Source organism: Hemitrygon akajei, chromosome 20, assembly GCF_048418815.1.
Source record: "Hemitrygon akajei chromosome 20, sHemAka1.3, whole genome shotgun sequence".
Taxonomy (NCBI): Eukaryota; Metazoa; Chordata; class Chondrichthyes; order Myliobatiformes; family Dasyatidae; genus Hemitrygon; species Hemitrygon akajei.
Genome location: NC_133143.1, coordinates 9064828 through 9090596, shown reverse-complemented (window position 1 = coordinate 9090596; position 25769 = coordinate 9064828). Strand labels below are relative to the sequence as shown.

Here is a 25769-nt window from a genome sequence, read left to right as displayed (position 1 = left end):
GAACAAAGACATGGCAGACCAATTGAATAACTACTTTGGTTCTGTCTTCACTAAGGAGGACATAAATAATTTTCCGGAAATAGTAGGGGACCTAGGGTCTTGTGAGATGGAAGAACTGAGGGAAATACATGTTAGTAGGGAAGTGGTGTTAGGTAAATTGAAGGGATTAAAGGCAGATAAATTCCCAGGGCCAGATGGTCTGTATCCCAGAGTGCTTAAGGAAGTAGCCCAAGAAATAGTGGATGCATTAGTGATAATTTTTCAATATTCTTTAGATTCTGGATTAGTTACTGAGGATTGGAGGGTGGCTAATGTAACCCCACTTTTTAAAAAAGGAGGGAGAGAAAAACCAGGAAATTATAGACCGGTTAGCCTGACATCGCTGGTGAGGAAAATGCTAGTCGGTTATCAAAGATGTGATAACAACATATTTGGAAAGCGGCGATATCATTGGATAAAGTCAGCATGGATTTGTGAAAGGAAAATCATGTCTGACGAATCTTATAGAATTTTTTGAGGATGTAACTGGTAGAGTGGATGGGGAGAACCAGTGGATGTGGTATATTTAGATTTTCAAAAGGCTTTTGACAAGGTCCCACACAGGAGACTAGTATGCAAACTTAAAGCACATGGTATTGGGGGTATGGTATTGATGTGGATAGAGAATTGGTTGGCAGACAGGAAGCAAAGAGTGGGAGTAAATGGGACCTTTTCAGAATGGCAGGCAGTGACTAGTGGGGTACCGCAAGGCTCAGTGCTGGGACCCCAGGTGTTTACAATATATATTAATGATTTAGATGAGGGAATTAAATGCAGCATCTCCAAGTTTGCGGATGACACGAAGCTGGGCGATGGTGTTAGCTGTGAGGAGGATGCTAAGAGGATGCAGGGTGACTTGGATAGGTTAGGTGAGTGGGCAAATTCATGGCAGTTGCAATTTAATGTGGATAAATGTGAGGTTATCCACTTTGGTTGCAAGAACAGGAAAACAGATTATTATCTGAATGGTGGCCGATTAGGAAAAGGGGAGGTGCAACGAGATCCCCCCCACCCCTTCCACCACCCTTCTAAATTCCAGTGAATACAGACCCAGAGCTATCAAATGTTTGTCATATGATCATTCTTTCATTCCCGGAATCATCCTCTCCAATGCCAGCACACCTTTTCTTTGATGAGGAGCGATACTCAAGGTGAGGTCTCATCAGTGCCTCATAAAGCCTCAGCATCACATCCCTGTTCTAGTATTCTCGGACCCTACAGAAAATCCTGGCAATTTGGAAAGTGTTTCTCACTCTCTGAAGGTCACTTTGGCTGAACAGAGGAGCACCTTCATGAATAGACTAAGACAACTGTGCTGCTCCAAAGAGCACTATGTGAGGACATTCTTACCCTTGGCTGTAGGCTCTATAATGAGTTAACTTATAGCCAGGGAAGTGATGACTCCCTCCTGTTAGACAGTTATTAACCTCTGTTTACCACACCCTAATATTATAGACAATAGACTATAGGTGCAGAAGTAGACCATTCGGCCCTTCAAGCCTGCACCGCCATTTTGAGATCATGGCTGATCATCTACTATCAATACCCGGTTCCTGCCTTGTCCCCATATCCCTTGATTCCCCTATCCATAAGATACCTATCTAGCTCCTTCTTGAAAGCATCCAGAGAATTGGCCTCCACTACCTTCCGAGGCAGTGCATTCCAGACCCCCACAACACTCTGGGAGAAGAAGTTTTTCCTTAACTCTGTCCTAAATAACCTACCCCTTATTCTCAAACCATGCCCTCTGGTACTGGACTCTCCCAGCATCTGGAACATATTTCCTGCCTCTATCTTGTCCAATCCCTTAATAATCTTATATGTTTCAATCAGATCCCCTTCAATCTCCTTAATTCCAGCATGTACAAGCCCAGTCTCTCTAACCTCTCTGCGTAAGACAGTCTAGACATCCCAGGAATTAATCTCGTGAATCTACGCTGCACTTCCTCTACAGCCAGGATGTCCTTCCTTAACCCTGGAGACCAAAACTGTACACAATACTCCAGGTGTGGTCTCACCAGGGCTCTGTACAAATGCAAGAGGATTTCCTTGCTCTTGTACTCAATTCCCTTTGTAATAAAGGCCAACATTCCATTAGCCTTCTTCACTGCCTGCTGCACTTGCTCATTCACGTTCAGTGACTGATGAACAAGGACTCCTAGATCTCTTTGTATTTCTCCCTTACCTAACTCTACACCATTCAGATAATAATCTGCCTTCCTGTTCTTACTCCCAAAGTGGATAGCCTCACACTTATTCACATTAAACGCCATCTGCCAAGTATCTGCCCACTCACCCAGCCTATCCAAGTCACCCTGAATTCTCCTAACATTCTCATCACATGTCAAACTGCCAACCAGCTTAGTATCATCAGTAAATTTGCTGATGTTATTCTTAATGCCTTCATCTAAATCGTTGATGTAAATTGTAAACAGCTGTGGTCCCAATACCGAGCCCTGTGGCACCCCACTAGTCACCACCTGCCATTCCGAGAAACACCCATTCACCGTTACCCTTTGCTTTCTATCTGCCAACCAGTTTTCTATCCATGTCAATGTCTTCCCCCCAATGCCCTGAGCTTTGATTTTACCCACCAATTTCCTATGTGGGACCTTATCAAATGCCTTCTGAAAATCGAGGTACACTACATCCACTGGATCTCCCTTGTCTAACTTCCTGGTTACATCCTCAAAAAACTCCAACAGATTAGTCAAGCATGATTTGCCCTTGGTAAATCCATGCTGGCTCGGCCCAATCTTATCACTGCTATCTAGATATGCCACTATTTCATCCTTAATAATGGACTCTAGCATCTTCCCCACCACCGATGTCAGGCTGACAGGTCGATAGTTCTCTATTTTCTCCCTCCCTCCTTTCTTAAAAAGTGGGATAACATTAGCCATTCTCCAATCCTCAGGAACTGATCCTGAATCTAAGGAACATTGGAAAATGATTACCAATGCATCCGCAATTTCCAGGGCCACCTCCTTTAGTACCCTAGGGTGCAGACCATCTGGACCTGGGGATTTGTCAGCCTTCAGTCCCATCAGTCTTCTCATCACCGTTTCCTTCCGAATGTCAATCTATTTCATTTCCTCTGTTACCCTATGTCCTTGGCCCATCCATACATCTGGGAGATTGCTTGTGTCTTCCTTAGTGAAAACAGATCTAAAGTACTCATTAAATTCTTCTGCCATTTCTCTGTTTCCCATAACAATTTCACTCAATTCATTCTTCAAGGGCCCAACATTGTTCTTAACTATCTTCTTTCTCTTCACATACCTAAAAAAGCTTTTGCTATCTTCCTTTATATTCCTGGCTAGCTTGCGTTCGTACCTCATTTTTTCTCCCCGTATTGCCTTTTTAGTTAAGTTCTGTTGTTCCTTAAAAACTTCCCAATCATCTGCCTCCCACTCACCTTAGCTCTGTCATACTTCCTTTTTGTTTAATGCTATGTAATCTCTGACTTCCTTTGTCAACCACTGTGGCCCCTTTCCCCCCTTTGAATCCTTCCTTCTCTGGGGGATGAACTGATTTTGCACCTTGTGCATTATTCCCAAGAATACCTGCCATTGCTGTTCCACTGTCTTTTCTGCTAGGCTATCCGTCCAGTCAACTTTGGCCAGCTCCTCCCTCATGGCTCCATAGTTTCCCCTGTTCATCTGCAACACTGACACCTCCAAGCTGCCCTTATCCTTCTCAAATTGCAGATAAAAGCTTATCATATTGTGATCACTACCTCCTAATGGCTCCTTTACTGCGAGATCGCTTATCAAATCCTGTTCATTACATAATACTAAATCCAGAATAGTCTTGGCCCTGGTCAGCTCTCGTACAAGTTGTTCCAAGAATGCATCCCGTAGGCACTCTACAAACTCCCTATCCTGTGGTCCAGCACCAACCTAATTCTCCCAGTTCACCTGCATGTTGAAATCCCCCATAACTACTGCGATATTACCTTTGCCACATGCCAATGTTAACTCCCTATTCAACTTGCACCCAATATCCATGCTACTGTTTGGTGGCCTGTAGACAACACCCATTTGGGTCCTTTTGCCCTTACTGTTCCTCAGTTCTATCCACACAGACTCTACTTCTCCTGACCCTATGTCCCCCCTTGCAAAGGACTGAATCTCATTCCTCACCAACAGAGTCACCCCACCCCCTCTGCCCACATTTCTGTCCCTATGATAGCACGTATACCCTTGTACATTCATTTCCCAGGTCTGATCTCCCTGCAGCCATGTCTCCGTTATCCCAACAACATCATAGTTACCCATTTGCACCTGAGCTTCAAGCTCATCCGCCTTATTTCTGACACTTCATGCATTCAGATATAGAATTTTTAACCCATTTCTCCTCTCTCTGTTTGAATCGCTGCCTATTGTGCTTAACCCAGCTCCCCGAACTCCCAGCAGGCTATATGCCCCTAGAATTTTGGTGTCCTTCCTACATTTACTTACTCTTTCAACACATTTAACTCCATGTTCCGTCAGACCATCCCTCTGTACACGAGTCCTCCTTATCACTTATTCCGCCCCACCTTCCTCTACTACACACTTAATATTCCGGAACCGTGTAGTCCCCACCTGTCCTTTATTCTTCATCTCGCTATCCTCTCTCGCATTCTGGATCCCCGCCCCCTGCAAATTTAGTTTAAACCCCCCTGAGAAGCACTAGCAAACTTTCCTGCAAGAATGTTAGTACCGCTCCAGTTCAGGTGTAAACCGTCCCTTCGGAACAGATCCCACCTTTCCTGGAACAAAGCCCAATTATCTACAAACCTGAAGCCATCCCTTCTGCACCATCCTCTCAGCCATGTATTAATCTTTATAATCCTCCTGTTCCTTGCCTCACTCGCACGTGGCACAGGTAGCAATCCTGAGATTGTTACCCTGGAGGTCCTGCTCTTCAGCTTCGCACCTAACTCCCTGAACTCCCTACGCAGGACCCCCTCACTCATCCTACCCATGTCATTGGTCCCTACATGGACCACAACATCTGGATTCTTGCCCTCCCTCTCGAGAATAACCTGCACCCGATCTGAGATGTCTCGGACCCCGGCACCAGGGAAGCAACATACCATCCGAGACTCCCGATCATCCCCACAAAATCTCCTATCCGCCCCCCGACTATAGAATCCCCTATCACTACCGCTCTCTTCTCTTCCCTCCTCCCCTTCCTAGTCGAGGGTCCAACCTCAGTGCCAGAGACAGGACCACTGCAGCTTGTTCCTGGTAGGTCATCCCCACCAACAGTATCCAAAACGGTATACTTACTTTTGATGGGAACGGCCACAGGGGTGCCCTGCTCTCTCTGTCTGCTCCCCCTGCCTCTCTTGACTGTCACCCATTTGCCTACGTCCTGTCTTTTCGGTGTGACTGCCTCCCGATAACTCTTATCTATCTCTGCCTCTGCCTCCCGAATGATCCGTAGTTCATCCAGCTCCTGCTCCAATTCCCTAACTCGGTCTGATAGGAGCTGCAGCTGGATGCACCTATTGCAGGTGTGGTCATCAGGAACAACTGTGTTGACCCTGACCTCCCACATACTGCATACGGAGCACACCACTGCTCTAACTGTCTCCCCCATTACCTGATCCCAGATTAGTCAGAATAAATGAAAAACAGGCTTCTTGCCGAAGTCCTCTTGCGTCGAAGCCCGCTGAGCCAAAGCCCAGCACTCTGCTCCTGCGCACTCCGCTGCCCGCTCCTGAAAGTGGGTCGTTTTTTAAAGCCCGCGCTCGCCGCTGACGTCACCCGCGCTTGCACAGCTTTACCTTCCTCCTCAGGTACTCTCCAGGTAGGTCCGAGGGTCTCGGCCTACCTACAATGGCCGATCCTCCGATCTCCAGTCGTCTGTCGATCACGAGCACTCCTTACTCCCACTCTGCTGCCCGCACCGACACTGCCCGCTCCTGCGGACATCCTGTGCAATACTACCGTCACTTCTTATCTGGGCAGTGTGAATGTTCACCCATTACTGTATAATATTACAGTAATTCTTGCACTACCATCTATCAGTGTGAACTTGGAAATCTTGTATTCTTTGACTTGTAAATCTTGTGCACCTTATTTTTAAGGTAACATATTTTTAAATTTTTTCTTACTTCTCTTCTAATATTTATATCTGTTCACTTGCAATACTGCTGTGACATTGTAATTTCCTTTGGGATCAATGAAGTATGTATCTATCTAATTGTCCAAACGTTGGGTTCAGTCGCTTGGATACACTCTGGAGCCTGGACCCTGCCGCCTTGACTCGGCCTGTATCCAACCTTTCCAATTTGGCCCAGATGGGTCTGCTGTCTTGCCTCAGTTCTGCCACATCAAATTGCCTCCAAGTCCAAAGGAAAGTTACAGGCTATTGTTTGCAATGATTGTTTACCAGAAAAAATAAAGTATTTAGTTGTTTTCTTTGTTTCGTTGGTCAACAGCCAGAAGTTGCTGAGATTCACCGGTACCATCTTAAACTCAACTCTGTGCAACTTATCTTGAATTTCCTCACTTGTAGACCCCAATCAGTATGGATTAACGACATCTCCTCCACAATCACCATCAGCACAGGTGGATCTCAAGGCCGTATGTATCACCCCCTGCAGTACTCATTTTATTCTTATGACTGTGTGGGTAAGTACTGCCCCAATACCATCTTTAAGTTTGCTGATGACACCACTATTTTAGGTTAAATCAAAGGGGGTGATAAATTGGCATATAGGAGGGAGATTGAAAATCTGGTTGAATGGTGCCACAAAAATCTCTCACTCAGTGTCAGCAAACCGAAGAGCTGATTCTCGATTGCAAGAGGAAGAAACCAGAGAACCACGAGTCAATTGCCATTAGGGATCAGAGGTGGAGAGTAACCTGTCGAAGGGTCTCGGCCTGAAACGTCGACAGTGCTTCTCCTTATAGATGCTGCCTGGCCTGCTGTGTTCCACCAGCATTTTGTGTGTGTTGTTTGGAGAGTAACCTGATGTTATTATATTAGAGGATCTGTCTTGGAACGAGCACATAAATGTCATCACAAAGAAGGCACAACAGTGCCTCTACTGTCTTAGAAGTTTGTGCAGATTTGACATATCATCTAAACCTTTGACAAATTTATGACAAATGTCATAAAGCAAGATATAAACAATGTAAAGTTCAGCAGCAGATCCAAAGGGAACATGAGCAAGAACTAGTTCACACAACATTTCTATGATCTGAAATGCACTGCTAAAAGAGGCCACTGATCTATTGGAAGAGAGTTAAGTAAAAGTTTGAAGGTGCCTACAGGAACTGAATGAACTAGGTTGCTCTTACAAAAAACCTAGACAAGAATTATGGTCCAAAGGGTCTCCTGCTGTTTCCCAGTGGACTCCAGTTCTATGGATCTACTCTTGCCCATGTCTTCGATCCTTGTTCTAGCCAGATATCTCCTAGTGTTCTGCAACTGCTGATTCCAGATCTTGAGATGCTCTCAGCATCTCAGGAGGTGATGTATGGTTCAATTCTCCTGACGTGCATGATATTTGCTTTGTGGTGGTCACATGCTTTCATGAGAAAATTGTCATGTCGCTAGTTTCAGTCAGATGTGGCCTTTGTACCCAAGTGTGCCCTTGCAACCAGCTGTGGTCCTTGAATGTAGGTGGGGCGGGACCCTTGTATTTGGATTTGTATGCAGGTGTAAACCTGTAAACTGGTATGCCTCTTGTAACCAGGAGATGAGTTCACCTTGGTGGCACAGATAAGTTGGGTCTGCATCTGTGCTGTGTAACTCTAGGACTCTAACTGGAAGGTATAATGTTGGCTTTTAGGACAGAACTTCATGATTCTACTAAAGAGTATTTTATCCTTCTATGTTACTCTTTATCTCTTGTTCTCTGATTATGCAACGACACAGCTTGGTGAAGTCGTTCCAGATCTCACAATACCGTGTGCACAATACTGATCCACAGACAACTCGGCATCTCTTCCCTTTGAGTTTGGAGGACCTAACGCATTGATACCTACCACATTAGCTCACTGCCACTGGAGGGTAAGAGGTTGAGGCAGTGTCCTATTGGCATTCTATAAAAACCTTTAATGAGCTATTAACTTCTTGCAGTTAGCACACGCAAAATCTACACAACTTCATTAAGTTACACAAAGGAGACTTTAAGGTTAGTTTATGCCAAAGTTAGCTTTATTAACAGTGAGCTCAGAATAATAATTGTGTACATTGAAAGAATGAATGTACTACATTAAGAAGTAGAACTGTCCATAAAACTTTAGCATTAATATGTACTGTGGTTATTAATGAGATATTTATGAGAAGTGTTCTTTTGGCATGGAACCCCAGCAATCTTCAACTTCTGCCACTCCTTATATCTCAATATGGGCTCCCATCAGATAAGGCTGCTTGCTGTGGATATGTATGTGTTCATTTGGATAAAACCTTTATAACTAAAGCAAAATAATATGGAAGCTTGAAGTCTGAAATGAACAGGAAAGGCTATAAATGATCTGCAGGTCTGGCAGGAGGAAGAACCAGAACTAGCATTTCAGCTAGTAGCCCAACCAGAGGTCCTCCACTCTGCCATGACCTGAATAGGGTGTTTTACATGTCTCATGGAGAAGATGGGGCTTGGTTTAGTGTCTCACCCAAATCACGTCCCTCAGTATTACACTCGTGACTCAGCCTAGCTCCCACACCTTCTGACTCGGTGACAACACTACCCTCTGAGCCACAGCTGGCTCTGAGACAAGGGCATGAAGCAATCTCAAGGGGCAAGGAGACAACAAGGTAATAGTCATGGCCATGAATGTGCATTTTATTTGACCCAAGTTTACTATTACATTTTTCAGTTGCAATGTGACTTAAAAAAATGCCTTTCAGGTCCTAAAGCCACGTGAAAGAAACAGCAGTGTATTGCTATAAACCTTACTTTGGTTTATAAACACATCTTAGTATATCACAAAATAGCTACTGCAAAGATATGAAAATATTGTGACACAGATAGGTGAAAACCAGCAAAGATAAATTCTTTAGTACTGAATACTATTCCATAGAAAAAATTATGCAGTGGCATGGCAGTATTAATAAAAAAGCAGAAAATTCCCTTTTAAGCACTATTCAAAACTTGCTCCTTTTTCCTATTCCCTGTACTCGTGTGTCATGGTGAAACTGATTCGCAGCCGCTCCATGCTTCTTCTTTTAATGGACATTTAATGGCAGCTCACCGACAACCTGCCTGAGCTCAGTGCAGTCAAGACTGGCTATCACCTTCCACTGACCACGTTTCTTCAGTTTAATTGTCTCCTTCGTTACCAGGGTGTCATTTCCAGCGAGGGTGCTGCAAATGGAAGGTGTTCAGATTTGATAAATATACTCCAGTCAGAGCTATACATATCCCACCCAGCATTTTACCCATATTATTTTAACTTTAAATATCCCTCTCATTGAAACTAGAACGCATGATGATAAAGCATTTATTAAATTACCTTATTAGACAACAATTACAACCTACATTTATATAATGTATTCTATGCATTATTTATACATAATAATACAGTAATGCATGAATAGCACATTAATAAATTATACAATAAAACTTATTTTGTAATTTAAGTAACTTTTATGTCTTTGCACAATACTTAAGCCACAAAACAACAAATTTCACATCAAATGAGTCAATGGTAATAAAATTGCTTCTGATTCTGATAATGCCTCTAATTTTGTGCAGGTCTGGTCTCCCTACATAAGGAAAGGTATACTTATAGTGAAGGGAATGCAAAAAGCATTCACCAGACTTACTGCTGAGATGGTAGGAGGACATTAAAGTCAGAGTGAGTGGGCATTCATTTTTGTGAGTTTAGAAGAATGTATGGTAATCTCATCAAAATATGCAAAATTGTTATGTGTACAGAGTAGATGCAGAGTAGATGTTTCCCCTGGAAGATATGCCCAGAATCATTACAACCATTTGAAATGAGGGGTCAGTTCTTCAGGACAGAAATGTTAAAAAGTTTCTACAGCCAGAGGGTGTCAAACCGTTGTATTCCTCTACATATGAGGGCATGTGGAGGCTCAGTCACTGGGTAAATTCAAAATTAAGATTGATGGATTGGAGATATGGGATCAGTGCAGGAAGGTGGTGGAAGGCCAGGCATGAACAGACTCAGGGGTTCAATGGCCTGCTCCTGGTTCTATTTCTTCTGTTTGCTGTGTCATATTTGCTTTGATGCTAGCAAAAGCAGCTGGTTATCATGTTGAGTATTATGTTACTGGAAGTGTGACTCTGGCACTGATGGGCTACAGACAATTGACAGGGAGAGGAACTCGCACGCTGGCCTTGTCTTGGAGAACTCGAGGAAGATGGGAAGTGAAAGCATTAGGAACCAGTTAGTGAGGCTGTATGGTGGAATGCCTGAAACCTTATAAACCATATGCTCGAAATGACTGTGGGCATGGAGTCCAGCTCATAGAGATCCTCCTTACCTGAATAACTTTAGCACGGGTTTGAGGTAATCTAGTCCATCAATGCGGAGAACCAAAAACTCCAGGGGCTTTTGGAAAGGATTTGTGAACTGAATGACCAAAGTCACTTGTTTCCCGAAGGCTACTTCTCCTTCAACCTGTAAGAAGTGACAATTATTGATGTATGATCCATAACAGCACTCTCGGCAATATCTGAGAGCAACTGTCTCAAACAAATGGGAACTCATCTTGTTCTGATTTAGTTATGATAAAGGTGATTATCAGCTTAATTGATTAATTGTTAGCAAGGGATAATCAGATCCTATTAATTGTTCTAATACTCTAATTTCTTTGAGCTTCTGTTGCCCTTCATTATTCTGTGCCTTCTTCTGCGGATAAGGGCTTAGTTTCTCTGCTGTTTCCTTATTCCCGAACTTTAGTTTCCTTTGCCGCAGTCTATTGGGGACTCTTCAGCTGTTTCTATTCTTTGTATTTTTATCCATTTATAGAAGTTTCTCTGGAAAGGAGCAACCATCACTGAGGAGCCCCACCATCCAGACCATGCTGTCTTCTCCTTGCTGCCATTGGGAAGGAGGTACAGGAGATTTTGGTCCCACACCACCAGGGTCAGGAACAGTTACTACCCTTCAAGTAATCGCTCCTGAATTAGTGTGGATAACTTCACTCACCTCGACGCTGAACTGATTTCACAACCCATGGACCCACTTTCAAGGACTCTACAACTCATGTTCTCAGTATTATTTATTTGTATTTGCATTGTTTGTCTTATTATGCACATCGGTTGTTTGTCAGTCTTTGTGTGTAGCTTTTCATTGATTCTATTGTATTTTTTTCTTCTACTGTGAATATCTGCAAGACTATGAATGTCAGGATAGTCTAGGGTGAAACATATATTTATACGTTGATAATGAATTTACTTTGAACATTGATTACTTGAATTTGCTTTGCTTATAAATGTCCTATCCCTCCTTTCCTGAATCTGATTGGCCCTAATGCTCTTTCTAGCCAGATCTTTTCTCACTCAGTTTCTTATGATATAATTTGGGTGCCATGGCAACGCAGCAGTTACTGTAATGCTATTACAGCTGAGGGCATTCCGGAGCTCAGACTTCAATTCCACCATCATTCTGTAAAGAGTCTCTGTACATTCTCCTCAAGGAATGCATGGGTGTTCTCCCGCTCCTCTGCTGTCCTCCCACAGTCCCAAGACATGCTGGATGAGTTCACTGGTCTTGTAAATTGTCCTGTCATTAGGTTAGGGTTAATTGGGGTTGAGAGGTTGCTGGGGCCATATGGCTCGAAGGGCCGTAAGTGTCTACTCCGTTGTATCGCCAAATAAATAAATAAACAATATCTGCTTTAACTTCCATTGTTAGTCAAGCTGGGTCACTTCTCCTATTAGGCTATTATCCCTTAAGCTATGTACTATTAAATCACAGTTGTTCTTTGTTTTCTGTCATTAATGTATTTTTTTCCAACTTACCATTGCTAGCATACATCTCACCCCACACCTTCCTTCTAAACTCTGACCTTGGGCAATTCTAGTCCAAAGCTAATGAGTTGAGTATTTCATCTTGCTGATGGAATGACTTTAGAGAGTTCCAATATTGATTCATTTACTGTGGGGTCCCCAGAGGCTAACACAGGTTCAAGTAGATTTCACCCAGTGATCAATTCTGACCAGTGATTAGTAGATGCCAATAGCAGGTGGTTGAAATGGAAACAAATTCCATCAAAGGACTGAATTTGCCTCCAGGATTGCAAAAACGTCTTTCTTCACCAATACGCTTTTCTTTCGTGCAGTCATGAAGTCATAGAGCACGACAGCACAGAGCAGGCTCTTCGGCTCAAGTATTCTCTGCTGGCCTGGTCTTCTGCCTGGACCCATCTACCTGCATTCTGACCATAGCCCTCCATATCTCTCTCATCAATGTAGGCACCTAAACTTATCTAAATGTTACAGTTGAACCCAACTTTACCACTTCCACTGGCAATTTATTCCACACTCACACTGCCCTGTGTGGAGATGTTCTTCCTTAGATTCCCCTTAAATTTTTCACCTTTCACCCAAAACTTCCTGCATGAACTCTGGTTCTAGTCTCACCCATACGGAGGGGAAAAAGCCTGCAAACTTTCACCAAACCAACACCTCTCTTAAACATGCAATCTTCTTAGGTTCTCCCCTCATTTCCCAATGCACCTGGGAATAAAGTCCTAACCTTTCCTTATACCTCAGATCCTCAAATCCCACCAACATCCTTGTAAATTTTCTCTGCACTCATTCCTGTAGGTAGGTGACTAGAACTGCACACAATACTCCAGATATGGCTTCACCAATATCTGGTTCAACTTCAGCAAAACATTGATACTCTAAGCCCTGATTTATGAAGGTGAGTGTGTCAAAGCTCACTTTATGACCCCATCTACCTATGATGGCACTTTCAAGCCATTATGAATTTGTATTCTCAATTCCCTTTGTTCTAATGCACACCTTGCCCTACCATTCACTATTTAAGCCGTACTCTGGTGTGTCCTCCCAAAATGCAACAGCTTACACCTGCCATTTCCAAAATCACTCTGCAAGCTTTGACAGCCTTTCTCACAGCCCACGATGCCCCCAATCTTGGTGCCATCTGCAAACTTGCTGATTCAGTCTGCCACACTGTTGCCTAAATAATTAATATAAATGATAAACAACAATGGACCCAGCACTGATCCCTGTGGCACACTTCTCATCACAGGCCTCCAGTCAGAGAGAGGCAACCACTTACTTCCTCTCTCTGGCTTCTCTTGCTAAGCCAGTTTTGAATCCAATTAACTACTTCATCTGGAATGCCAAGCAACCTCACCTTCTGGACTAACCTTCCATGTGGGACTTTGTCACTGGCCTGCTAAAATCCATGTAGATAGTGTCCATCACTTTTCCTTCATCAACCTTCTTGGTAACCTCCTCAAAAAACTCTGAAAGGTTGCTTGGTCATGACCTACCATTCAGAAAACCGTCTTGATTATCCCTAACCAGGCCCTGTCTGTCCAAATACAGTAAACGGGGAAACATCAGTTTGGCTCAATTAAGCAATTAGCCCAAGTTTCATGGAGATATTTAAAAAACATATAAAAAGACAAACCATTTAACTGAGTATTTAAATGAAATAAGGAACAAATTAGAACACTATCAATGCTACTATAAAACTATGTATTAATTCCTAATAGTTACTGACAGTGGAATTCAGGAATAGACTGCTGTGTTTGGGGTGTCCAGGGAGGGGTAACAGCTCTGGTGAAGGGGCTGATGGTATCTAATCTGGGTTACCTCACTCACCTTTGCTCCCCACTGGTCACTCAGTTCTCACCTGTGGCTCCAAGCAGCTGTTTGCATGTGATAGAGGTCACAACTATACACCTCTTTGACAGATGGGCCAGCCCAGGTGAGGGTGGCCAATGAGCTTCATAAGCGGGTGAAATGGCAACATGTCTGTCCTAGCATGTCCAGTGGAATGAGCAAATGCAGTAAGGTCCAACAGCCAGGAAGGCAGTTTTGCAATGCATCATAGAGAGCATGATAAGACACAGAATTAGTCAAAGCTATTCACTGCAACCACCATCGCTAACCTTATCAGCTCTGGGGATCTCTCATCCACTGCCACCAACCTCATAGTTCCCACACCCCACACTTCCCGTTTCTACCTCCTACCCAAGATCCACAAACCTGCCTGTCCAGGTAAATCCATTGTCTCAGCTTGCTCCTGCCCCACCGAACTCATTTCTGCATACCTGGCCACTGTTCACGCTCTGAATTTTTTCGATGATTTTAAGTTCCCTGGCCCCCACCGCCTTATTTAGACCAAGGATGTCCAGTCCCTATGTACCTCCATCCCCCACCAGGAAGGTCTCAAAGCTGTCCGCTTCTTTTTGGATTCCAGACCTAACCAGTTCCCCTCTGCCACCACTCTGCTCTGTCTAGCGGAATTAGTTCTTACTCTTAATAATTTCTCCTTTGGCTCCTCCCACTTCTGCCAAACTAAAGGTGTAGCCATGGGCACCCATAAGGGTCCCAGTTATGCCTGCCTTTTTGTTGGCTTTCTGGAACAGTCCATGTTCCAAGTCTATACGGGTATCCGTCCCCCTCTTTTCCTTCGCTACATCGATGACTGCATTGGCGCTGCCTCCTGCACGCATGCTGAGCTCGTCGACTTCATTAACTTTGCCTCCAACTTTCACCCTGCCCTCAAATTTACCTGGTCCATTTCTGACACCTCCCTCCCCTTTCTTGATCTTTCTGTCTCTATCTCTGGAGACAGCTTATCTACTGATATCTACTATAAACCTACAGACTCTCACATCTGCCTGGGCTAATCCTCTTCCCACCCTGTCTCTTGCAAAAATGCCATCCCCTTCTCGCAATTCCTCTGTCTCTGCCGCATCTGCTCTCAGGATGAGGCTTTTCATTCCAGGACGAAGGAGATGTCTTCCTTTTTTAAAGAAAGGGGCTTCTCTTCCTCCACCATTAATTCTGCTCTCAAACGCATCTTTCCCATTTCCCACACATCTGCTCTCACCCCATCCGCCCGCCACCCCACTAGGGTTAGGGTTCCCCTTGTCCTCACCTACCACCCCACCAGCCTCCGGGTCCAACATATAATTCTCCGTAACTTCCGCCACCTCCAACGGGATCCCACCACCAAACACATTTTTCCCTCCCCTCCTCTTTCTGCTTTCCACAGGGATCACTCCCTACGCTACTCCCTTGTCCTTTCGTCCCCCCCATCCCTTCCCACCGATCTCCCTCCCAGCACTTATCCTTGTAAGCGGAACAAGTGCTACACCTGCCCTTACACTTCCTCCCTCATCACCATTCAGGGCCCCAGACAGTCCTTCCAGGTGAGGCGACACTTCACCTGTGAGTCGGCTGGTGTGGTATACTGAGTCCAGTGCTCCCGGTGTGGCCTTTTATATATTGGTGAGACCCGACGCAGACTGGGAGACCGTTTCGCTGACCACCTACGCTCGGTCTGCCAGAGAAAGCAGGATCTCCCAGTGGCCACACATTTTAATTCCACGTCCCATTCCCATTCTGATATGTCTATCCATGGCCTCCTCTATTGTCAAAATGAAGCCACACTCAGGTTGGAGGAACAACACCTTATATACCGGCTGGGTAGCCTCCAACCTGATGGCATGAACATTGATTTCTCTAACTTCTGTTAATGCCCCTCCTCCCCTTCTTACCCCATCCCTAATTCATTTATTTGTTTGTTTGTTTGTTTGTTTATTTATTTATTCATTCATTCCCCCCCCCCCTTTTTTCTCTCTTTTTTCTCTCTCTGTCCCTCTCACAATCACTCTTTGCCTGTTCTCCATCTACCTCTGGTACTCCTCTCCCCTTTTCTTTCTCCCTAGGCTTCTCCCATGATCCTTTCCCTTCTCCAGCTCTGTATCCCTTTTGCCAATCACCTTCCCAGCTCTTAGCTTCATCCCACCCCCTCCGGTCTTCTCCTATCATTTCAGATCTCCCCCTCTCCCTCCCACTTTCAAATCTCTTACTATCTCTTCTTTCAGTTAGTACTGACGAAGGGTCTCGGCCTGAAATGTTGACTGTACTTCTTCCTATAGATGCTGCCTGGCCTGCTGTGTTCCACCAGCATTTTGTGTGTGTTGCTTGAATTTCCAGCACCTGCAGATTTCCTCGTGTTTGCAACCAAGGAAGATCCAAGTTTGTAAAAGCTTCTCATACTACTGGACCCAGACTTCCAAGGTGGAGAGAGAGGAATTTTCCCAGTGCAACGGCTTTTCTACTTTAAAAACTGTCCCACGTAAGTTTCACTGTCATCATCGGATATGATAAACAACCAACACATTGCTGTGTTCTTTTTATTTACTGTCAATTAACAAAATTCACACGGACACCTCGTGCAAACCATGCTCTTGATGATCGCATCCACCAAATCTTCATCTTCATTGTAACTTTCAAGATGATTGTCGATACCTTAAAATTCTTCATAAGTTGATGAGGTAGTGAAATCATTTCATTTTCACTCCTGCCAATTCCGACATCTCCAAGCCTGAATGCTTGAAATCACAGTAAGCAATGTAGCTCTAAATTCACTCTAGGCACAGTGCAGTGTCTAACAGTCACACCAGTTCACGCGACTGAAGCAACAGTCTCCTCTTTTCTTAAAGTGACATGGTGTCCCAAATGAATGAAGGGAATCCTGGTTAGTTTCTTGATTAGGTTTTGTTCTGTAAGAGTTCTCCCAAATAAGAGGTTGTCTCCAATTAACTGATGGACCAATTAATTAGAATCCACTGTGCTTATATAGCCTATCCTTTTGAACACCTTCCAATAATTTACCAATGACTGACATTTGGCCTATAATTCCCCAGCTTATTCTTAAAGCCTTTCTAAAACAATGGAACAACATCAGCTACTTTTCAATCCTTTGCACCTCACCTGTGGCTAAGGACATTGTAAATATCTTTATCAATTTTCCCATTTCTGTACTAACTTCCCACAGGGTTCTCCTTGTAAGTCCTGTCTATCAATCTACAGTCTCCTAAATGACTAGCATGGTCTTTAAAGAAATGCAACACAATGTACTTCTAGTAGCTGTACTCATCAGGGACAATGGAGGACCTCCTGACTTCCCAACACCTCACACCCTCCACCTCTTCTCATCAAAACCTCCAGTTCATACTCTTCCAATGGGCCATTCACACAGTGGCCTCTCCGCCTGAGTCTATCAGGAGTGTTAGAATATATTTCAGGTGTGACTTACCGTCATATTTATCTTTGGAACCTGCAGGATAACGACCTTCTCAGTGACCAAATTCTGGCCTGTCTCAGCAACATATCCAGTGACAAGGAACTGCAGAGAGGACTGTTCAACCAGTTTATCCTCGTAGTCCTGAGACTCAATGCTTATTGCTGTCTGATGAACTTAAAGAGGTGAGACAGAAAGAGCATGAGGTAAAAGGTGCTCTGAAAAGGATCATTGGTGTTTAAAAGTCTGGAAACTTCCTCTTTATATGTTTTGGATGGTTTTACACAAAACCCATTCTTTTACGACTTTCCTCTTTTTGCTTATACTCAGTCTGCAAAATGCAGCCCAGGACAAACCACACAAAATCCACAAGAACACACTATGCCCCACAGATCAGCTCATAATAAAGGTTCTGAATGCACAATTCTATAGCACTGAATTTAATGACAATTATAACTAATTAACAGGGAAGATCTCAATGAGTAAACATGCTGTGGAAGATTTGTTATCCGCTTTCACAAAACATCTTAATGGTTAAGATGATTATCGTGGAAAGCAAATTGCTAAAGGAAAAGGGATATTTGCTGTTTTAGTGTCGACATCCTGCAGTAGGACTGAGAGTGTATAGAGGAAATAGCCAGTATATCCAGTAGTTTTCAGGCAGGTGAGTCTCATGTCAGTAGCAGGAAACTAATTGAGAGGAATCTTAGCAAAAGGATTAACTGTATGTACATTTTGAAAACCATGGCCTAGTTGGGGACAATCAGCATACTGTTGTGCAGGACAACTTGATTAGTTTTACGAGGAGGTGCCTAAGGAGATCAATGATAGTAGAGCAGTGGATGTTGTCTACATGGAGTTTAGTAAAGCATTCATCAAGATCATCCGGAAGATTAAGATGCATGGAGTAGGGAGGAAGTAAGGTCTGGTGTAGCAGTACTTCAGTGGAAGAAAGGACATTATAGTAGTAGGAGGGAGGAGTTGGCCAAAGTAAATTGGAAGGGATGACAGCAGACCAGCAATAGCTTGAGTTTCTGGGAAAAATGAGGAAGGTGCAGGATAGATGTATTCCAAAAACAAAGAAACACTCAAATGACAAAATAGTACAACCATGGCTGACAAGGGAATCAAAGCTATTGTAAAAGCAAAAGAGAGGGCATACAACAACACAAAAAATAGTGGGAAGATGGAGGATTGGGAAGCTTTTAAAACCTTACAGAGGGCAACTAAAATAATCATTAGGAGGGAAAAGATGAAATATGAAAGCAAGCTAACAAACAATATCAAAGTTGATAGTAAAAGCTTTTTCAAGTATGTAAAAAATACACCAGAAATGGGAGTGGATTTAGGACTTCTAGAAAATGAGGCTGGAGAAATAACAACAGGGGCCAAAAAGATGTCAGATGAACTAAGTTAGTTTTTTGCATTAGCCTTCACTGTAGCAGAGTGCCAGATGTTGAAGGGAAGAGTAGTGGGTGCAGTTACTGTTACAGGGGAAAAGGTGCTCTAAAAGCAGAATGACCTAAAGGTACATAAGTCACCCGGACCAGATGCACTGCACCCTGGGCTTCTGAAAGAGGTAATGGTAGAGATTGTGGTGGCATTAGTAATGATCTTTCAAAAATCATTGGACTCTGGTGGTGCCTGAGGACTGAAAAATTGCAAATGTCACTCCACTCTTTAAAAAGGAGGAAGGCAGCAGAAAGGAAATTATAGACCAGTTGGCCTGGCCTCAGTGGTTGGGAATATATTGGAATCAATTGTTATTGTTAAGGACAAGGTTATGGAGTACTTGGTGACACAGGACAAGATAGGACAAAGTCAGCATGGTTTTCTTAAGGGAAAATTTTGCCTAATGAACCTATTGGAATTCTTTGACGAGATTACAAGTAGGATAGATAAAGGGGATGTAGTGTGTGTTGTATATTTGGACTTTCAGAAGGCCTTTGACAAGGTGCCACACATGAAGCTACTTGCCAAGTTAAGAGCCCATGGTATTGCGGGAAAGTTACCAGCATGGTTAAAACATTGTATGATTGGTAGGAGGCAGCGAGTGGGAATAAAAAGATCCTTTTCAGGTTGGCTGCCAGTGGCTATTTGTGTTCCACAGCTGTCCTATTTGGGACCACTTCTTTTTATGCTGATTTAGATGATGGAATAGATGACATTGTTGCCAAGTTTGTAGATGATATAAAGATTGGTGGAGGGGCAGGTAGCATTGACGAAACAGGTAGGCTGCTGAACGACTTAGACAAATTAGGAGAATGAGGAAGAGAAATACAACGTTGGAAAATGCATGGTCATGCACTTTGGTAGAAAAAAATAAATGTGCAGGCTATTTCCTAAATGGATTTTCTAAAATCTGAGATGCAAAGGGACTTGGGAGTGCTTGTGCAGAACAGCCTAAGGGTTAACTTGCAGGTTGAGTTGGTGGTGAGGAAGGCAAATGCCATGTTAGCATTCATTTCAAGAGGTCTAGGATACAAGAGCAGGGATGTGACGCTAAGGCTTTATAAGGCACTGGTGAGGCCTCACCTTGAGTATTGTGAAAGGCTTTGGGCTCCTCATCTAAGAAAAGTTGTGCTGGCATTGTTGAGGGTTCAGAGGAGGTTCACAAGGATGATTCTGAGAATGAAAGAAGTTAGTTATCATACGAGGAACATTTGATAGCTCTGGGTCTGTACTTGCTGGAATTTAGAAGGATGAGGGGGAGATCTCATTGAAACCTTTCAAATGTTGAAAGGCCTTGACAGAGTAGATGTGGAAGGATGTGGGGGAGTCTAGGACAAGAGGGCACAACCTCTGGACATCCATTTAAAACAGAGATGCAGAGATATTTCTTTAGTCAGAGGGTGGTGAATTTGTGGAATTTATTACCATGGGCAGCTGGGGAGGCCAGGTTGTTGGGTGCATATAACGCAGAGCTTGATAGGTTTTTGATTGGACACGGCATGAAAGGTTACTGGGAGAAGGCCAAAAAGTGGAGCTGAGGAGGGGAAAAAAGAATCAGCCATGATTGAATGACGGAGCAGACTTGAAGGGCTAAATGGCCTAATTCTGCTCCTGTGTCTTATGGAATCCACGCCTCTTAATCCATGAGTCCTGCTGAAGGGTCTCAGGACAAAACTTTGAATGTTTATTCATTTCCGTTGGTGTTGCCTGACCTCAGGCATTGTGCATGTGTTGCTGTGGATGTCCAGCATCTGCAGACTTTCTCATATTACGGAATCTGTAGTGACTTGGCCATTTGAATTTTATAGAAGTGGTTTGTCCAAGAAGACGGGGGTGGTGTTTGATAGGTCTTATTCTGCCTGGATGTCTGTGATGGGGATCCATGTGCTTATAGGAGAGGCTGGGCAAACTTGCGCTCTTTTCCCTGGAGTTAAGGAGGCTGAGTGGGGACCTAATAGAAGTTAATAAAATTATGAGAGGTACAGATAGATACCTCGTATCTCTTTCCCAGGGTCAAAATGTCTAATACGAGAGGGCATTCATTTAAGGTGAGAGGGGAGAGGTTCGAAGCAGAACGTGTAGGGCAAGTGTTTTACACAGAGTGATGGGCACCTTGAATACAATGCCAAAAGTGGCAGTGGATACTATAGAAGTATTTCAGAGACTCTAAGGTAACTACATGAATATGCAGAGAATGGAGCGATATGCACCATATATAGCAGAAGGAATAAGCTGACATTAACTGAGCTAGTTCAACAGAAAGGCCCGCTTCTGTGCTGCCCTATGTTCTGTGGAGGTGAGAGGGAGGAGTGAGGTAGGAGATGGCTAGCAGTAGGTACGTCCAGGTGAGGAAGGATTAGTGGACAGATGAAGCCAGCTGGGAGAGGGGGCTAGCGGTGATGACAAACAAGAAACTGTTTAATTGCGGGGCTGAAGGGAGAACTGATAGAAGTTTATAAAATTATGAGAGACGCAGATGGGGTAGACAGTCAGAATCATTCTCTCAGCGTAGAAATGACAAATACTAGAGGGCATACATTTAAAGTGAAAGGGGGAAGAGTTTGATGATATGTGTGGGGCCAAGGACTTTACAGCTGAGATTGGTAGATGTCTGAAATTGGGTTGGTGGTAGCTGAAGGACCTGTTCCTATGCTGTGCTCTTCTACGTTCTGTATTCTTTGTTCCATATCACAACTGGGCAAGTGGACAAACGGTGACACCAGCTTGGCCAGCGATTGCCCAGGGACATGCAACCACTTGGCTTGGGGTGGTGGAGAACAAAGACCGTCAACATCTTGTCAACCTCTACCTCCATCCATCACCTCCCAGCCCTATCATTATCTCCACTCTCCCCTCTTCCATCTGACAATTACCCCTCCTCACTGGCGTCTCTTCTTCCACCCCTTCCTTCCACTTCTGTATAGCACGGCCATGTCCTCCTATCTTTCAGTTTTCTAGATGAAGGGTCTTGGCATGAAATGATGATTGTCCATTTCCCTCCACAGGTGCTGTCTGACTTTCTGAGTCCCACCAACATTATGTGTGAAGCTCCACCTTAGATCTTATCTGATTATCTTCTTACCTACTATGAATTCACCCATTTCTGCTGCACAGTTGTTGGGTAATGGCACTATGCCCATTTCTATACCTTAGCCACTAGCTACGCCTGTGAGTACCAGAGGTAACAAGAATATCTTCAGAGTTCCTCGGGCATCCTCCTGTGGACAGGCACTTAGAAGAAAATTTCAGTATACCATAGCATGTTCCATAACCTTTGTAATTCCATAAGCTTCATTGCATCAAAGAGCCCTGCCCAACCCTCACACATACCTTCTGCTATCAGTGTAGAGTATAATCCTGGTCTCCAATTGTCCAGTTTTCCTTCCAACCCTCCTATACAATATTTTCAGCCTCTGTCTGTCTCTCCACCAAGGGAAACTAGTTCTCTCTATCTAGGTCTCTCATTATTTTATATACTTCCATTAAACTTCCATTCCATATACTTCCATTATATACTAACATATAGAGAGGCTTTGAGGAAAGAGAAGCAGAATAAAGGGTATAAAGGTAGTAAGGTAGAAGGGCTAAAGTGTGTGTACTTCAATGCAAGAAGCATCAGGAACAAAGGTGATGAACTGAGAGCTTGGATACATACATGGAATTATGATGTAGTGGCCATTACAGAGACTTGGCTGGCACCAGGGCAGGAATGGATTCTCAATATTCCTGGATTTCAGTGCTTTAAAAGGGATAGAGAGGGGGGAAAAGGGGAGGAGGGGTGACATTACTGGTCAGGGATACTATTACAGCTGCAGAAAGTGTGGGTAATGTAGCAGGATCCTCTTTTGAGTCAGTAAGGGTAGAAGTCAGGAACAGGAAGGGAGCAGTTACTCTATTGGGAGTATTCTATAGGCCCCCTGGTAGCAGCAGAGATACCGAGGAGCAGATTGGGAGGCAGATATTGGAAAGGTGCAAAAATAACAGGGTTGTTATCATGGGTGACTTTAACTTCCCTAATATTGATTGGCATCTAATTAGTTCCAAGGGTTTAGATGGGGCAGAGTTTGTTAAGTGTGTCCAGGATGGATTCCTGTCACAGTATGTTGACAGGCTGACTAGGGGGAATGCCATACTAGATATAGTATTAGGTAACGAACCGGGTCAGGTCACAGATCTCTCAGTGGGTGAGCATCTGGGGGACAGTGATCATCACTCCCTGGCCTTTAGCATTATCATGGAAAAGGATAGAATCAGAGAGGACAGGAAAATTTTTAATTGGGGAAGGGCAAATTATGAGGCTATAAGGCTAGAACTTGCGAGTGTGAATTGGGATGATATTTTTGCAGGGAAATGTACTATGGACATGTAGTCGATGTTTAAGGATCTCTTGCAGGATGTTAGGGATAAATTTGTCCCAGTGTGGAAGATAAAGAATGGTAGGGTGAAGGAACCATGGGTGACAAGTGAAGTGGAAAATCTAGTCAGGTGGAAGAAGGCAGTGTACATGAGGTTTAGGAAGCAAGGATCAGATGGGTCTATTGAGGAATATAGGGTAGCAAGAAAGGAACTTAAGAAGGGGCTGAGGAGAGCAAGAAGGGGGCATGAGAAGGCCTTGGCGAGTAGGGTAAAGGAAAACCCCAAGGCATTCTTCAATTATGTGAAGAACAAAAGGTTGACAGGACTGAAGGTAGGAACGATTAGAGATAAAAGTGGGAAGATGCGTCTGGAGGCTGTGGAAGTAAGCGAGGTCCTCAATGAATACTTCTCTTCGGTATTCACCACTGAGAGGGAACTTGATGATGGTGAGGACAATATGAATGAGGTTGATGTTGTGGAGCATGTTGATGTTAAGGGAGAGGAGGTGTTGGAGTTGTTGAAATACATTAGGACGGATAAGTCCCCGAGGCCTGACGGAATATTCCCCAGGCTGCTCCACGAGTCAAGGGAAGAGATTGCTGAACCTCTGGCTAGGATCTTTATGTCCTCGTTGTCCACGGGAATGGTACTGGATGATTGGAGGGAGGCGAATGTTGTCCCCTTGTTCAAAAAAGGTAGTAGGGATAGTCCAGGTAATTATAGACCAGTGAGCCTTACGTCTGTGGTGGGAAAGCTGTTGGAAAAGATTCTTAGAGATAGGATCTATGGGTATTTAGAGAATCATGGTCTGATCAGGGACAGTCAGCATGGCTTTGTGAAGGGCAGATCGTGTCTAACAAGCCTGATAGAGTTCTTTGAGGAGGTGACCAGGCATATAGATGAGGGTAGTGTGGTGGATGTGATCTACATGGATTTTGGTAAGGCATTTGACAAGGTTCCACACGGTAGGCTTATTCAGAAAGTCAGAAGGCATGGGATCCAGGGAAGTTTGGCCAGGTGGATTCAGAATTGGCTTGCCTGCAGAAGGCAGAGGGTCATGGTGGAGGGAGTACATTCAGATTGGAGGGTTGTGACTAGTGGTGTCCCACAAGGATCACTTCTGGGACCTCTACTTTTTGTGATTTTTATTAACGACCTGGATGTGGGGGTAGAAGGGTGGGTTGGCAAGTTTGCAGACGACACAAAGGTTGGTGGTGTTGTAGATAGTGTAGAGGATTGTTGAAGACTGCAGAGAGACATTGATAGGATGCAGAAGTGGGCTGAGAAGTGGCAGATGGAGTTCAACCCGGAGAAGTGTGAGGTGGTACACTTTGGAAGGACAAACTCCAAGACAGAGTACAAAGTAAATGGCAGGATACTTGGTAGTGTGGAGGAGCAGAGGGATCTGGGGGTACAGGTCCACAGATCCCTGAAAGTTGCCTCACAGGTAGATAGGGTAGTTAAGAAAGTTTATGGGGTGTTAGTTTTCATAAGTCGAGGGATAGAGTTTAAGAAACGTGATGTAATGGTGCAGCTCTATAAAACTCTAGTTAGGCCACACTTGGAGTACTGTGTCCAGTTCTGGTCACCTCACTATAGGAAGGATGTGGAAGAATTGGAAAGGGTACAGAGAAGATTTACCAGGATGCTGCCTGGTTTAGAGAGTATGCATTATGATCAGAGATTAAGGGAGCTAGGGCTTTACTCTTTGGAGAGAAGGAGGATGAGAGGAGACATAATAGAGGTATGCAAGATATTAAGAGGAATAGATAGAGTGGACAGCCAGCGCTCAATACAAGAGGACATGGCTTTAAGGTAAGGGCTGGGAAGTTCAGGGGGAATATTAGAGGAAGATTTTTTTTACCCAGAGGGTGTTTGGTATGTGGAATGCACTGCCTGAGTCAGTGGTGGAGGAAGATACACTAGTGAAATTTAAGAGACTACTAGACAGGTATATGGAGGAATTTAAGGTGGGGGGATACATGGGAGGCAGGGTTTAAGTGTTGGCACAACATTGTGGGCCGAAGGGCCTGCAATGTGCTGTACTATTCTATGTTCTATGTAAACATCCCCTCGCTGTCTTTTGCTTTGAAAAGAATAATCCAGCTCATAACCCTTACCCTCCAGACCTTGTGAAGTCCTCATCTATCCCCCGGCCCCTCCGGTGCCTATCACTCTGCCCCTCTGTTACTGTGACTCGGTGCTCCAGCTTTGTCCTCACCTTGGCTTTATTCAGTTCCAACATACGAGAAGCTACCAACTTCCACCTCACCCTCAGATTCACTTTGTCCATCTCTGACTCCTCCCTTTCCTCCCGAGTCTCTAGAACATCGCTGGAGACAAATTTATCCACTGACATCTAATGAGCTACCTCAACTACACTTCCTCCTGTCCTGACACCATTCCTTTTTTCTCAATTCTTCTGTCTCCTGGACATCCTCCTTCAGAAAATGGCGTTCCCTCCCATAGTTGTCGATGGAAACCTTGCCTGCACCTTCTTTATTCCCCAGAGGCCTGTTCTCATGAATTTCTCCTGAGAGTGATGCTTTTTCTGCATTGCTCTGTCTGCGTCATCATCTTATTCGTTTCCAGGACGGCCTTCCTACTGCTTTACTCTGTGCCTTGATCAACACAAACAGGTACTCCATAAACTTTTCCACCCAGCTTATACATCCAGACATGTATTCCAAGTCATTCCTGTTC

General features: G+C 44.1%; 1 protein-coding gene across 2 annotated transcripts in view; it reads right to left on the bottom strand.

Moving 5' to 3' along the window:
- Positions 1-8180: 8180 nt before the first annotated feature.
- The window catches only part of LOC140742205 (coagulation factor XIII A chain-like), a 218025-nt gene continuing 200436 nt past the window's right edge, over positions 8181-25769 (bottom strand). For both annotated transcript variants that reach the window (XM_073073026.1, XM_073073025.1), the window contains exons 13-15: positions 17274-17434; positions 10498-10634; positions 8181-9352 (exon numbers count right to left, since the gene is read on the bottom strand). In XM_073073026.1, coding sequence (XP_072929127.1) covers positions 9214-9352; positions 10498-10634; positions 17274-17434 — 437 coding nt within the window. In that variant the 3' untranslated portion in view covers positions 8181-9213. The remainder of the gene's footprint in view (positions 9353-10497; positions 10635-17273; positions 17435-25769) is intronic.